Source organism: Semicossyphus pulcher, unplaced genomic scaffold (assembly GCF_022749685.1).
Source record: "Semicossyphus pulcher isolate SPU_LCO1_2020_fin unplaced genomic scaffold, fSemPul1.0.p SCAF_17, whole genome shotgun sequence".
Lineage (NCBI taxonomy): Eukaryota > Metazoa > Chordata > Actinopteri > Labriformes > Labridae > Semicossyphus > Semicossyphus pulcher.
In genome coordinates, this window is record NW_027211681.1 from 9,589,390 (window position 1) to 9,605,830 (window position 16,441).

At 45.8% G+C, this 16,441-nt stretch overlaps 1 protein-coding gene across 2 annotated transcripts in view; it reads left to right on the forward strand.

The window, feature by feature from the left end:
* Window positions 1-2,628: 2,628 nt before the first annotated feature.
* The window catches only part of pcdh7a (protocadherin 7a), a 44,920-nt gene continuing 31,107 nt past the window's right edge, over window positions 2,629-16,441 (forward strand). The window contains exons 1-4 of one of the 2 annotated variants that reach the window (XM_069666414.1): window positions 2,629-3,166; window positions 3,526-5,282; window positions 6,897-8,073; window positions 12,907-13,689. In XM_069666414.1, coding sequence (XP_069522515.1) covers window positions 3,859-5,282; window positions 6,897-8,073; window positions 12,907-13,689 — 3,384 coding nt within the window. In that variant the 5' untranslated portion in view covers window positions 2,629-3,166; window positions 3,526-3,858. The other variant, XM_069666413.1, reaches the window with a different exon arrangement.

Below are 16,441 nucleotides of genomic sequence, written 5' to 3' on the forward strand. Positions count from 1 at the left end.
GCCAAACCCAAAAACTGACGTGACTTATTGATGTATGTAAAGTAATTTATCGTGGAAAGATGAAGAGCTCTGCTCCTATTTTAAGAGCTTTATTCTCATTCATCTTTTCTTTGTTTTCAGCCATATAGTAACCATTTACTTGAAACCCCCTTTACTCTCTTTAGCTGACCAATCACCGTGGTGTAATAGATGCCACTTCGATTTTTTAGCACATCTTATGAGGGTGAAAGACTCTCTTGTCGTCATGACCATTTGAGGTGATGCATGTTTGACTGCGTCTGCTCTCCACAGAATATCATGGTAAGGATATGCAAATTGCGTAAGCAGTGCATGCGATTTATGAGAACGGCTGGATGTTTCAGAAGTGTTTCCTCCGTGATATTCGAGTAACGCCTATTTTCTTTTATAAATCAGGAAGAACAGGGCTTGCGGCTGATTGCATTGTTGATGTTGGGAGGTATTAAGAATAAGAAGAATAATGAGTAATTCCTGTCTCCTCCTTTACATTAGAAACATTAGAAACACACCTGCATGAATGTTTCAAACTAGGAGCTGATGGTAGCATAAACTGACTGGTTGGTTGTCTAATGAGTAACAACAATGAAAGTTGTGTTCTTTCTATCAGCAAATAGAAAGTAGAACACTTACATCTATCTAAGGCCTTGTCTTAGCTACTCTGATTAGTATTTGTATTGTAATCGGGCTACAAAGTCAGTGGATGGAGCTGAAACATCTGCTCCTTTAAAGATCCTGTGGAATGAGCCAGAATAAGGTTACAATACCTGCCATATTTGATTAATGATATTTAACGAGAACACCAAATATGTGTTACAGGATTGCCTTTTTTTTGTTTCCAATTACCTTTGTAGACAATGTGGTGAACCTGTGATCCTCTCTGTGATGGCACAAACAGTAGATTAGGTCTTTAGGCTATGACGGAGGTCAACCCATGTTATGTTTCTCCAAAGAATATCTTGCTTTCAGCTAGAACACACAGAAGTGCCTGTGCGCACACACACACACACACACACACACACACACACAAACCACTTTTCATTCAATATGCAAATTGAAACTGCTGTTCATTTGCTGATGAAAGAGGATTCATACTCAATTATATCTTAATGGGTTGGATATAACCGCATGCTCGGGCCAACAGATTTTTTTTGTAAGATGTTTTTTTCATTAGGTCAAATATGACTTAAATCTCCTGGAACAACTGAACTAAAATTGAACTGACCTGACCCATGAAGCAGAGCCACACACAAACATTCATCCAAACACTTCCTCTCAAACTTCCTCTCTCTCTCTCTCTCTCTGCTCCCTGCTTTCATTTCACATGCATGCTAATGCGCGCGTGAACACGCCACAGGGCGAATCCCGGGATTGATTTTAAAGAGGGGAAAAAGTCTCGCGTAGGTCGAACGACAGAGGGCGTGGGTGCGCTTGGACCGGGCGCGTGGCGATATCTCCGGAATGCTAAGCACATAGGGCCCGTAAGCTCACGCGCACACAAGCAAGTTCCTGCTGGTGCAGCGGACAGAGTGAGAGAGGAACGCAGAGAGAGGAAAAAGTCATGATGGAAAGAAAAGGGAGAGAGAGGAAACAAGATATATGATCCCTCTCTGCAGTTTGCCAGTCTTTGTTTACTCTCTGCCAGTCGTAAAGTGTTCGCTAATAGCTCCTGCACAGAACTCTCCCTCGCTCAATACAATTATGTTGGGGGAACTCCCTGCGTTCTTGCCAGGCGGGGGGTGGGGGGGGTGCGCAGTCGGTCCTACAAACGGCCGGACCGGATGGGAAATTAGAAATGCAGCGGGGGTTTTAGCAGAGCGGCAGCCTGGAAGCGCCGGTAGTGTTCAATAGCAGCAGCAGCAGCAGCAGCAGCAGCAGACCGCTGCTGCAATGCGCTTCTCTCAGAGCAGGTCGGTCCGCCGAGAGACAGCATCCTCTCAGCAGTGTGTGTTTGTGTGTGTGTTCTATGTGTGTGTGTGAGGTGGAGGATACTGCTGACAAAGAAACAACAGAAAGCATGTCTGTTCAGGCTTTACTATAAATAAATACAGAATAATAAATAAGTGACTTTAATAGGCTACATATATGCGCCCAATTGTGCTACTTTAAAATCATGAATTCATTAGCCCTTTAAGATATTGGTTGCAGTAAAGTGAATTACAGCAGGAAAGGAGTCATTAGGCTGCACCATTAGACAGTTCTAGCCTACAGTATAAATTACAGTGGATTAATATTATAGCGATTTCCCATTACGCGAGAGAGTATATGTGACAATTTCTGCCTCGTTCAGAAAAGAATGAATGAAGCCTTCCACACTTGCCCCGCCGAAAAAAGCTGCACCAGCAGAAATGTGACAGAGCACAGGGGCTGACTTGCATTAAAGCCAGATCACTCTCTCTCTTTTTCTTTCCGTCTCTCTTTGTCCTTTGTATGAATGTGTGAATAAAGATATTTCGCCCCACCAGGAGCTGTCAGCAGCCGGGACACCAAGCCATTTAATCTTCCTATATGACAGGAGGAGGTGAGGTCTGTCTCTGGTAACCGACACACACACACACACACACACACACACACACACACACACACACACACACACACACACACAAGCACACATGGAGTACAGCGACCCAACACCGCCTCTGCTGCCTCTCCCGTTACAGCTCAGCGATCGAGTTACGCGGCCGGGGAAAATGTTGCAGTAGCAGCGAGAGAGAGAGAGAGAGAGAGAGACTGCAGCATCGCTCGAGACCGGCAGCAGCAGTCCCGAGCAGTGCAGGTGAGAGGGAAAAAAAGCCAGAGGAGGAGGAGGAGGAGGCGCATGTGGAGGATAGAGAGAGAGAGAGTGAGAGAGAGAGAGAGAGAGAGAGAGAATGCGGGACTCTTGGAAAAAGACGCATCTACACTCGGTCCATCACCGAGACATCCATCCCGAACACGGACCGCAAAGGATTACGCTAAACTGATGATGATGTTGGGATCTCCCTGTTAGCCCATCAAGAGAGGCTCTCGTTTTCTGTTCTGTGAGAAAAGACATCAGAAAAAAAAAACTCGCTCTCTTGTCTCCTCATAACTTACGCGAAGGAATCCGACGGCTTGGCACGTTGCTTCCACTGCGGGGAAAAAAAGAGGGAAAACGCATCTGGATCTGAAGGTAAGAAAAGATCCAGAAGCAGCAGCCTAAAGACTTTTACCGAACTGATTTTTTTATTCCTCCTTTGTGGATGTGAGTTAATATTCCTCGCCGTCCGGAGAGCTGAGCGGTGTTTTTTCTCCCTCTCTCTCTCTCTGTCTTTTGTGTGGTGCTGCATTGCAGTTTCTAACTGTGAAAAACGCCAGAAAAGCCGGTGTCCCAAATGTGACTGGAATAAAAAGAACTTACAAATGGCATTATGAAGTGATAAGCGTCCTCGTGTGACTATACGGGATAGCTGAGGAGAGAAAGGAGTGAGGGAGTGAAGTGGATTAATCAAAGCCTGATGAATTAGTTTTTTTCTTATTTCCGCTCCGCAGGATGGATTTTTTGATATCCATGTGGCGTAAAAAGCCCAGCAAGACAGCGAAATTATTATTATAGAAGTTGAACAAGCGCTAGTGAGTATAAGAGGAGAATAAAAGAAAGGAGCCCGCACTGCTGAAGTGAACTACAGAGAGAGTGCGGAAGCTTTTCTCCGGACCTCAGGCGGCAGTCCGCAGAGAGCGATAGGGAGAAGAAGGCAAGAAAGGATAAATCAAACACCCACGCTGCGAGGTACAACACACCACAAAACAGTAATAAAAAGAAGACGAGCCGCAGCTCAGAGGCAGACAGAGCTTGGAGGAGAGAGGCGTGAGGAAGAAGGAGCCATGCAGAGGCTTGGTGCAGTGCACTCCTCCGCGGCGCAGGCTCTCAGCCTCGTGGTCTTACTGCTGCAGCTGCTGACTCAGCTACCGGGTGCCGACTCAGCTCTCCGGTACCGGGTGGCGGAGGAGGGCCCACCTGACGTCAAGATTGGCAACGTGGCCGCCGACCTGGGCCTCACGGCAGGTACAGGAAGCGGGGATGTCACCTTTGCCCTGGAGAGTGGCTCAGAGTTCTTTAAGATTGACAATGTGACAGGTGAGCTGACCACAGGGCCAAGGCGCATTGACAGAGAGAAGCTCCCACAGTGTCAGATGATATTTGATGAAAACGAGTGCTTCTTGGACTTTGAGGTGTCAGTGATAGGGCCACTGCAGAGCTGGGTTGACTTATTCGAAGGCCGTGTGGTCATAACAGACATCAACGACAACACACCTTCCTTCCCCTCACCTGTGCTCCAGCTTTCTGTCGAGGAGAATCGCCCAATAGGAACCCTATACCTGCTGCCAACAGCTACAGACAGGGATTTCGGGCGAAATGGCATCGACCGCTACGAGCTGATCCAAGATGGTGCAGCTGGGTCAAGTTCAACGAGACGCGCAGCAGGAGGAAACCCCATTACTAGAGTGGATGGCCTAGGGGACCGGAGGGGTAGAAGTGGAGATAGCGGAGGAGGAGCCAGGAGCACCGTGTTTGAACTACAGGTCGCAGATATACCAGATGGTGAGAAGCAGCCGCAGCTCATCGTGAAAGGCACATTGGATCGTGAGCTGAAGGACTCATACGAGCTCGTCCTCAGAGTTCGAGATGGAGGGAACCCTCCACGTTCCTCCCAAGCCCTGCTTCGTGTTTCCATCACTGATGTGAATGACAACAGCCCACAGTTCGAGAGGTCCACATATGAGGCAGAAATGGCAGAAAACGCTCCTCCAGGTACACCTGTCCTCCAGGTTAGAGCTTCAGACCGTGATATTGGAGTCAATGGGCAGGTGGAGTATGTCTTTGGAGCTGCCACTGAATCCGTCAGGCGACTTCTGCGGCTAGACGAGGCAACTGGATGGCTGAGCGTTCTTCACAGGATCGACAGAGAGGAAGTGGCTCAACTGAGGTTCACAGTAACAGCCAGAGACCGAGGCCAGCCACCCCGCACCGACCGCACCACTGTGGTTTTGGCTGTCCGCGATGAAAATGACAATGTCCCAGTCGTAGAGATCCGAAAGATTGGACGGATCCCTGTTCGAGACGGAGCAGCATTGGTACCTGAGAATGTTCTGGTGGATACGCCAGTAGCTCTGGTTCAGGTGTCAGACCGAGACCAGGGAGAGAACGGGGCTGTGACGTGTACAGTTGTAGGAGACGTCCCATTCACACTGAAGCCAGCTGGTGAAACAGCTCTCCCTCCCCTACCGGCAGATGAAGCCTTTGACAGGTAAGCCTAATTAAAGGTAACACCCCAGAGTAAGTTACAGAAATATCTGTCATTACAAAGGAAGGAACAAAGACACAGTAATAATATCAGTTCACAATAAAGGCCTGTATGAAACATTATAAGATACCTGACGTCAGACTGCTAAACACTGCAGTAATTAAACAACCTAACTAACCACTTCCTGACCTGTAAGCTCAATATGATGCACCAGTTTACCTGGGGGCAACAACATGTTCATTATGTGCATGATATGCATATAGTATGCGCATATGTATAATCACGCACCTGATTTAGAGTTAGGGTTAGGGTGAACTGTTTGTTATTCATTAACAAAATTACCATAATTGTAAGACACATGTTAATTAATATGCCATTTAGCAATCAGTTCATGTAATTAACTACCATACAGCCCATGATCCAGAGTTATTCAGGAAATATATTTAAACTACAGATATTGCTACCAGATTTAAAACATCACTTGAAGACCAAATGCTTTTATTAATAGGGGCATATACCGTTTTTATTCTATATGCCTTCTAACCTTGGATGCAGCACGCAGCTGCTGAGTCTCACCCACACTACAGCTCGAGGAGGTATTTCTTCCATTTATTTTCCCCAGAGAGAGTTAAGAAAAAAACTGTGTTGAAGGCACATTTCATTTAGGCTTGATTCAGCACTGCCACTCATTCACTACAGGCTACATAGCAGTTAGCAAGTTAAACGTTCTGGAAACTTTTGTCGTAATATTCGTTTTAATTCAAGAGTCTGAGACTTTGTAGTCGTAGGTTCCAAATGTCAGTGCTCTCAAGCGAATTGTAAAGATATTTCCTGAAGCTGTTGAACAGAGGAAAAGAGATAAATAGAGAAGGATGCCACAACTTATGATGCCTTTTCAATGAGGTTGTTTGTTATATTGACTGTCGGGCTATTCCTGACTAAAGAAAATTCTGAGTCAAAGTAATGATCATCAGGTCTTCAGCGTGTCAATTTGTTCATTTAATTAAAAAAATCAGTCACAGTTTCTTTAATGTTATTGTCTCTCTGCAGATTACTGCAGTCCTGCAGCAAGATCTCTTCAAATGTAGTGTGCACTAAATGGCAAAGCATAATAGTGCCCAAATTATTATTTGATTATACCGTAGTCAATTGACATAAAATTAATTTTCAAATATGTTCACAATCGTTTCAGTCATTTTCCAAGGAAAAACTGTGATGGTTTTCTGGTGCCAGCTTCTAAATGTGAGGATTTGCTGCTTTTCTTTGGCCCTGTTACTCTTGGCATTAACACGCGTCTTGGGTGTACTCCATTTACTCCATTGTTGTTGATTCATACTTTAATATGACGCAGTTGGCTCTCAAGTGTCTACCTACACCTGCCTACGCAAGGGACGTCAGTTAAGTAGGTGGTGCGTCACTGTGTCCAATGACACATTCACGATCATCTTAACGAACAAATGGGGCCCTGACCGCCTCTGAATGTGATCTACAGATTGGATCACAATGTGTCGTCGTCGCCGTTGGACGCATTAACACCACCGCATTAACAAGTTTTTTATTGTTGTTGTGTAAGTAACAACTGCCTTCATGAAATGTATTTTCTACTACTCTCTACAGGAATAAGAAAAAATACTTCTTGCATACCTCTGCCTTGCTGGACTACGAGGTTACCAAAGAGTACAGTGTCACCATTGTGGCAGTAGATTCCGGCAGCCCCAGTCTGTCCAGTAACAGCTCACTGATGGTGCGAGTGGTGGACATCAATGATCATGCCCCAACCTTTGCCCAAAGTGTTGTCGAGGTCCACTTTGCGGAGAACAACTCACCTGGTGAAAGGGTAGTCACTGTGGTGGCCACAGACGCTGACAGTGGCAAGAATGCTGAGATTGCATACTCCCTGGACTCTGCTGCTAATGGTCCATTTTACATAGATGCAGATAATGGAGATATCCGGGCCACTGGGGTTCTGGACCGTGAGCAGCGAGAGAGGTATGAGCTCCGGGTTATTGCCAAGGACAAGGGTACCCCTTCTCTGCAAGGCTCTGCTACTGTTGTGGTTCAAGTGACCGACCGCAATGACAATGCCCCAAAGTTTGTTCAGGAAATCTTTACCTTCTACGTGAAAGAGAACTTGCTTGCCAACAGCCCAGTTGGCATGGTCACTGTGACTGACGCTGACGAAGGAGAGAATGCAGAGCTTAGCCTGTTCGTAGAGATGGATGGAGCTGATGACAAGAAAACTGGAGAGAAGTTGGAAGGAGAGGATGGCCAGAAAGAAAGAGAAGAGGTGTTTTCCATTGAGAACAACACGGGAACTATCTTCTCTTCCGCATCGTTCGACCGCGAAAAGCTTTCCACCTACACTTTCCGTGTCCGGGCAGTCGATGGAGGGGAGCCCCGCAAAACTGCCACCGCCACCGTCTCGCTCTTCGTGACGGATGAAAATGACAACGCCCCCTCAATCACCTCTCCTGCCAACGAGTCCTACACCCTCCTTCCACCTGCCAGCAGTGCACGTACCATTGTCAGGACTGTAACAGCCTTGGACTCAGACACTGGGCCAAATGCTGACCTTCACTATGCCCTGGTTGGGGGAAATCCCTTCAGGCTGTTTGAGATTGGCCACACCAATGGAGTGATCACCCTGGCAGAACCTTTGGAGCGGCGCCACAGAGGTCTGCATCGCCTGGTGGTCCGGGTCAATGATAGCGGGATCCCCTCTCTCTGTGCCACTGCTCTGGTTCACGTGTTCATCAACGAGAGCTTGGCCAACGCCACCTTGGTGGATGCACAGGTAATTTTAACGTAGCCTATTAAGATTTAAAGATATACATACTGTCCTACTTTGGTGTGTTCAGACCTCTATCATTGCCCAGAGTTTGTAATAATATACAATGATGACAGTGGTTCTACTGTCCTTTGATCCTTTCAAATAACGGGAACTCTGAGAACACATCACAATGGAGGAGGCAGGCAATGACAACTGATTGAAGAAGACTATTGTCTTGATAGAATGAGATAAATGCACAATTTATACTGTCTGCATGAATTTGCAATATTCTGCACATTTCTAGGGAAAATTTCCGTCTTTATATGTCCCAGATAAAGAACCCCATTTCCCTTTTGAAGGCTATTGGCAATGCCAGAGTCTTTGTAGTTCGGAGGTTCTTTGTTCAGCATACATTCTGATAATGACTATGTGGTTAAAATAACTTTTTTTTACTGAAGTGGCTTAGAGCATTAGGTGTGTGTGTGTGTGTGTGTTTGTGAGAGTGTGTGAGGGACAGAGAGAGAGAGAGCATCAGGGGTGAGTGTATTCAAGTGGCAGAGAGAGAGAGAAAGGGGCCTGTCTCAGTTTTGGCCTTGTAGTGCGGCCGAGGTTGAAGTATGTTCATTTGAATAGAAGTTGTACTTTAGCAGTGTCTCTTCACTGCAGGCCTGAATATTGATGAGTTTAGGAGTTTTCATTGTGTCATGCAGAGCACCCTGAGCGGAGGAGAAGTAGTCAGACTTAGTGGAAAGTAACACATAAACAGTATGAATTTAAATGAGTAATGTTTACAACAGGAAGAACAGGGAATAAGAAATATATGTGCGCTGCATTGGCTATTAATGAACAAGTCTGTGGTTGTCTTGACCCGAGGACCTCACAGTAAGATTAGATTGCCTTGAAAGATCCATACTGAGGTGAAGAGGCAATTGAGCAGACTCTATTGAGAGACCAGAAATAACTACAACAGCATGAGTTCAAATTTAAATTACGCTATCGCTGGTGGAAACCTTTCTCTCCTCTCTGCCCTCATTGTATTAATCAAACAAAATTCCCGTTATGCTTAAATGTTCAACTAAGCTATAAACGCTGGCAGGTAATAATTACTAAAACGTCGTCTCTAGTGTGGGGATCGTAATTTGTATTGACAAATAATTAAATGGGCTCAGTTGCCTTGTGGTTACAGTGTTTGCTCTGACACAGCTTGTGATTTTAACCCCCACTCGAAACTCGGGTTAGAACATACTCTCATTTTTTCTCTGAGGAAAAGGTCTAAGACTCTCTGCAATGTAACATGACGTTTACAACGTAACCCAAAATAAGCTCTGAGACTTTTCAGAGGACAGGAACAGTCAGGCAGATAAGAGGCACAAATCTCCTAAATATGTCAAAGCAGTGGTTTTGTTGGTACCCCAAAATACTATGATTGTGATCTTTGAGGGACAGCTTACAATGCAGATTTGTGCAGCGAGTGCTGCTCTACTTCTCTAAACTGGGAACGTTTTCATTTTGTTGCGCTTCCCTGGGTGTTTCAACTATGCAAACCACCTGGGGGAAGGTATGAGATTTCCAAGTGATAATGTAAATTGTGGCTGAGTCTTCATTTTTTAAAATTATGTTACTGTATAGCTCCTCTAGACGGTGGCATAGCAACTACAATAACTGTGTTCCTGTTCCCTTTGAGCTCTTGGTACGCTTACTTCAGATGGCAATAAGTTGTAGTTGGAGATATACTTAGCCTCTATAATAACAGCTTCAGAGTTTTGACTCACCTTATATAAAGAGAACTTGAAGTGCAAAACTTTAGACTTTCACGGCCCTTTTTTTTCGAACAAAGACGAACACCTCGCATAAAAGTGGACTGAAAAGTACAAATTGAACCATCAAGGTGGTGAGGACTTGAACAGAGCACTTGGTAAGCGTTGGAACAATGGTGTTCACAGGTGGAATTAACTACAATGTGCCTAAATGGCTGAGGCCATTCAATGTAACAATAGGGTGTAATATGTCCAACCGGTATAAAAGCCATCTTTGATTACAATATGCATAGTTTAGTTTGATAGTAGGCAGGATCTTGGTGGTGTAATTGAGTAGAAGTCATTGAAGAGAGAATACCTCCATCTCGTAATGAAGTCAAACTGAGTGGTGGATGGATGCCAGATGTAATTAGGGAAGGAAAACGGCTGCTACTGCTGCAGCGCCGCGGCAGAAAATGACTCCAGTCCCCTCTATCCAACAGTACTGGGTGAACCACATGTTGGGTAATTAGCTACAATATGATGCTGCAGAGTTTGAGCTAGAGGAGAAGGAATTTGAAGTAGTTGTGATGTTCTTGACGTGATTTGGGAAACTTGAAGGTGCTTTGTAAATCTGAAGTACACTGAAGAAGATGTGATTTAATTCAACATTCTTACATTTTGTGTTCCATCTCAGAGTCAATTTCTTTTAACTTGGTATTTTTTTATGCTCTTAAATCTGTTCAGTCAGCTTTCTAACAATATAATTAATAGTTCAGAAATGCAAAACTGCAGCTCTTTGTTCTCATGCCAAGCTGTGAATGCATTGATCTAGAACTATCGGGCGCTTTCTAAGCTCGAGTCAATAGTGTGGTCAGGGGAGAAGTTGCTTTGCTTGGTCACAGCATCTGCATCTGCAGTGGCATGCAGATAAGAGAATCCTCGGAGAGTGGAGCAGATAGATGGTGGTGTTAAGCCCAGCCGGAACAAAGCTCATGCAGCAGAATGGAAGATTCCTCTGGGAGTTTGGGATGCGTCAGAGGGATGCACTCAAACACGGTGCTAGAGGTGGCTGCTGCGCTTATCCTGCTGAACACTTTACTGTTCTGTGTGTGCCTATGCACACATACAGTATACACACCTGCACTTGGATGGCTATACATCTTCCTCTAACATACACACAAACACACACACACACATTCAAAACTTACCCTGCACTGTCATATGCTTTTCTCAGTCACATATGCCTGCACGCACATGCCAAAACACAAACTTGGCTGTTGCGCTGTCACAAAGTACATGCACATATGGCACTGCATCGCTATTTTCTCTCCCTGTGTTGCACACAATACAGCAGACAGCGCAGGGATGCGCTAAGCCAGAGAGATGCCCAGCAGAATGAGAATGAAAAAGGAATACTGCAGGCAAAAGCAGAACAATGGGGGCTGAGGGGAGAGCGGAGCCTGGCGGAGAGGCCCCGCTGCAGTGGAAGCAGAATAATGGAATACAACCAACACAACTCTCTCAAAAACAATGAAACTTAACCCAGAGATAGACGGTGATGAAACACTGAAATATAACACAGTACCACTCTTGGCTCGGGGGCGAAGTGAAGTGAGAGTGAATAACGTGGCTGTATATGAGTAAGCCTAATATGCCTTGGATAATGTAATAAGCAGGTGACACAGTGCAGAGCAACACTCTCTGCAGTATTGCCAATACTCCAGGTTATACTGCAGTTATTTTATTTGGTTAGAACAAACCAGGGAGGCTCCGACTTTACTCCACTCTCTCACCTTCACACTGCATGTCTCCCGTTCAGTCTTGGTAGCCTTATTACCCACAATTCTTAAGGCAGCGGGGATTACAGTATATAATTTCCAGCCTTGACAGGCCAAAGGAATTGTCCTTTGAGCTCTGAGACGAGGTGTCAGTGCTGCAAAATGAGTTTTCTCTCTAATGGACATCTTACACCCTGTGTCGGCTTGTGTAGGTGCATGCATACATCAGAGTGTGCGTGTACGTCTGCTCTGGTATTTTGTCTTGTCCCTGCATACTGATCGCCGCGACATAGTTGGTTTCTATTGAATAGAGATATTCAGATTCATGACTCTGGCCCATATTACCAGCAGGGCTCTGCACACCAGAACTCCGCAGCCTCATTGTCTCCTGTCGACCAAGGCTCCATAACAAGTAATGGCTGTGTTTGTGTTTTAGCATAACCCACTTTCTTGTAATGATCCTTTTATTAGTGTACAAGCTCAGAGCAAATATGTGTGTGTTTGTGTGTGTGTGTGTGTGTGTGTGTGGTGAAAGCGAGAGAGATGCCCGAGGCCTGTGCATGTGTTCATAATGGAAAATCAGTGTCATTAGTATTCTCTATCTTAACCCCAAATTCAAAACATTTTAAAGTTTAATACACATTTTGATCAAAATGGATTAGGCTGGATTTGCCTTGCATCCAAGATTAACTGTTATGCTTAACAGAACATCAAACTAAATACCCCAAGTAGGCGAAATAAAAACATCTCTTAAAATGATTCCATAAAGGATACATATTTACAGTAGCCTTCTGTCTGTCTGTCCATCTATTGTCAGTGCAAAAAAAACGTGATAGCAAATCCTTGGCAAATCCACGCCTACACTATCATTTACAATAGGGACATTGTTCTGTGATGAGACAGTAGATGTGTTAGAGTTCTGGGGGTGTAGTCAGAGCATGTTTCTTGCCTTTATTGCACATTTGATGAGTGTTTTTCTCGTATTTTCCTCTTTCAACTCCCCCTCTAAAGTTAGTTTTACTTTTTAATCAGTTTCAAATAGGAAATCCTAGGAATTTCCTGCACCAGTGCACAAGTGGAGAATCACAGGCGCAACTTGAAATGCTGCAACTGGGAAGCAAGAGCAATTATATATTTAGTGACACTCTATGTGTCTGGGAATAATGGAGAAGTTCCCCCACTAACGCACAGTGATGAGTTTAATTAAGTTGAAGATGCTGTTTGATGTTTTTCTGTGGCTCCTACCCACTGTCATCTCTTACAGTTGCTGATTTGGACTTTTTTCTCATTGTCTTTTTCTCCTTTCCTCTGCATCTTCTCCGCCCTCCGTCTCACCCCAGGTGGCCCGCAGTCTGATGGCTCCACTCTCGCTGGACATCGCAGGGGACCCAGACAGCGAGCGTGCATTAGGGAAGCAGCGCCTCAGCGTAGCTATTGGTGTCCTGGCGGGAGCCGCGGCGGTCATCCTGGTTATCCTCCTCGTGGTCACAGCTCGGCAGTGCGGCGCTCAGGGCAAGAATGGCTATGAGGCCGGTAAGAAGGAGCCGGAGGAAGACTTCTTCAGTCCTCCGGGAGCTCAACCACAGGTCGGCCGCGGGAGGGGATCAGACCGTGGACGCAAACCTCGACGGGACAAACGCAACGGAAGTGGTGGTGGTGTGGTTGCGGGAGGAGGGAAGTCGGACAGATCCCTCTACAGCGGTATCGTCACAGTTAACGGGCTTCGTCGCCACGCCAACGACGATGATGAGGAGGATTTAAGCAGTGCTAGTGAGCGCCTGGCCGCCCGCTACTGTGTCGTAGACGGCGACCCCGGCAGCCCACGGATGGGTGGTGGGAGGAGACACCAGTCGAGCCCAGATCTGGCCAGGCACTACAAATCTAGCTCGCCTCTCCCTGCAGTGAATCTACAGCCACACTCCCCCCCAGCTGAGGGGAAGAAGCACCAGGCGGTCCAGGACCTGCCTCCCTCCAACACCTTTGTGGGCAGTGGGGGTTGTGTGGGAAGTGCCGGCTCCAGCAGCAGCAGTAGTGGGGGCAGTGGAAATGCTGACGCCATGTCCCTGGGTTCTGACCAGTGCTCAGAGTACGGCTGCCAGACTGGGAACAAGTACAACAAACAGGTAGGCGTTCTGGGAAGGGACTGGGATGCCATTAACTGCGTTTCTATTAAAAGCACCCAGGACTTTTAGTCCAAGGAGCTTCTTTTTGAGTGATTAGGTTCCTCCAGCCCATTGTTGTCTGTGTCTCTACTGAGGTCTAAAAGGTCTTAGGGAGTCTTCTAAACCCTGCGAGTATTCAACAAATCAGAAATGTTAATCACTGTAAGTCCCATCCCAAAGTCCCTGTACTTGTAAAAACTACTATCCTCCTAGTAGGGAGTTTTTAGGAAGTAAAATAAAGTTCCTAGGACTTGATTTAGGCCCTGGTCCCTGACAACTGAATATGAACTAAAGTCCCTAGTCCCAGGGGATGGTTCATACAGTGGATACACAGTTATAGTCTCGGTTATCGTCTGCTTTGTCCCTTCCTTATTTAAACCAATTTTCTGAGGCAGCTCTTCCTGACTCTCTGTCCACACTCCTGATATCTGTCTCCCACCTCCTCCGCCCGGTCTTCATCTGTTTTTTATTCACACATCTGCTGACATACTGTACCGCACACCCCGTCGCTAACGTCTAAACACCTTTTTATCTCTACAAAATAGTCAGTGTGTGTGCACATGCCTGTGAGTCCGTGTCAGCATGCTAAGCCTGTGAGCAGTGTGACGGTACCCTGCTGTCAGAGTGTGTGTGTGCTCCGTGTCAAACATCAGCCCCTCTGTTAAGCAAGATCTAATGCAGGGGACATGAGTCAGCCCCCTACTGTAGCCAGACAATATGTGGATATGCATTTGTGTCAACATGCATGACTGCTTGCGTGTGCGTGTTTGTGTGTGACCATGTGTATCAACCCCTGAGGAGTGCAGTTGTAGTGAAGACGAAGAAGGAGTGGGCGAAAAGTTGCTTCCCACAGGGTAATTGGTCATTTTCTGTTTGTGTTGCTCTTGTCAAGCTGCTTTCTCCCATTTAGCATATATGTTTATTTCGTAAACAGATGCAGTTGCTGATAATGGATGCGCTTGGCTTTGGTGTTTGCTCAGGAAGCACTAGTTAAAAGCTGAAGTCCTGCTGGCAAATAAATACTGCATAGAGACGGGTCACTCATCCGTCTATCCACATGCAAGCACTCCCACACAGACAATCTATCATCGTCGACATACTGACACAGCAGGGTCTCCCTAGTCCATGGGGAGTGCTCCCTAGAGTGACGTTTGAGTGACAGCTAACCCTTCTTAAAGGGGCGGTGTCTCATTTCATTGACGGACAGCTCTGCATTTATCCTCCCCGTGGTGAAAAAGTGCTGATGTGGTCATTAAAAGGGAAGGAGAGGAGCTTCTTAGGCTAATCAATTCATACATGGGCTCTCTGATCCTGCTCAACACTTACACACACACACACACACACAGAAACTTGTACGCATCCGCATAGGCGCACACACTCCAGAGGTTAATCCATTACGGAGTCAATCCTCTTAATCTGCCGTTCCCAGGGAAAGAAAATGCTTACTGGGAGAGTTTGGTCTTCATGCTTACGTGTACTCAAAACATGCCAGAACGCATACGCAGACACTCAGACACACAAACTGACAGCGTAATGAATTATTGATCGCATGGGGTAATTAACTCCCTTGCTGCAGTCGAGTGTGCCCCCTCCACAACCCGGCCCACACCTAAAATATCCAGGAGCAAGTGGTTTCATACAGCGCTGTTTGTGTATAAGTGTGTTTGTGTTTGTGTTTGTGTGTCCCAGACTTTAGGTGCGCGTGCGTGACTGTGTTCCCGTTTGTGTCAGAATTTGTTAACAGGAACAGTTTGGCGACACAAGCAGGTTTGTGTTGGTGGGTGTCTGTCACTGTGCTCGAGGGGCTGCTTATTCCATGAAGGCATATGCATTTTATATGTGAGTGCGAGTGAGAGATAGACTCGGGAGGTAAAAGGTGGCGAGAATGTGCCAAATGTAGGAACTGGGACGGTGACAGAATTTGGAATAGCATTAGATCAGGAGTGGGAGAGAATTATAGGAGGTTAGGAGGCGAGGAAGATGGAGTAAACGAGATGGGGGGGTGGGACTTTGAATTTCAAAGCTACTTTACTGGGTCAGTGAAACTTCTAAAAACTGTTTATCTGAAGTCAGCACATCATCAGACCAACTAGGGTGCTCCAAATAGGAAAAAAAGATTGAAAAAAGGGAACCGGGCGTCATGGATGAAGAGCAAGATTGCATCAGAGAGGCAACACGATGATAAAACAGCGCAGTCCGATGGTGTTGGATCTTTTTAAAATCTAGCTTGTTCACAGAGAAGAGGGAGAAGCGAAGGAAAAGAGGAAGGATATCCATATCAATGGGCATGAATGAATACAAAAATGAAGAGAGGAAGAGGGGAATAGAGTGAGTAAGGGGATGTATACTCCAGAGAGCAGAGTGGAGAGATGGAGGTTAGCTGAAGGGGAGAAGATATATGCAAGAGAGAGATGGAAGTAATTCAGAAAAGGCAGCGCGAGCCAATTAAAAGAAGGAAGATTAAATTAGGAGGGAGGAAGTTGGAAGGGTATAGGAGTGTGTGTGTTTGGTATTTTGATTAGGGGTGGGTATGATCTCAACTTTTTTAGCTATTAGTTCCAATATAATTTTATGATGAGCTGCCAGAGTTTAAAGGAGAAACCGACGTGATCATTTTACAGATACCTCTCTTTTTTTTCTCTACAGACGGAAAAGCAGAGTCTTCAAATGTTAAAGGTGTCTGCAAAAGAACAAATAGATAAATAATGAAAAA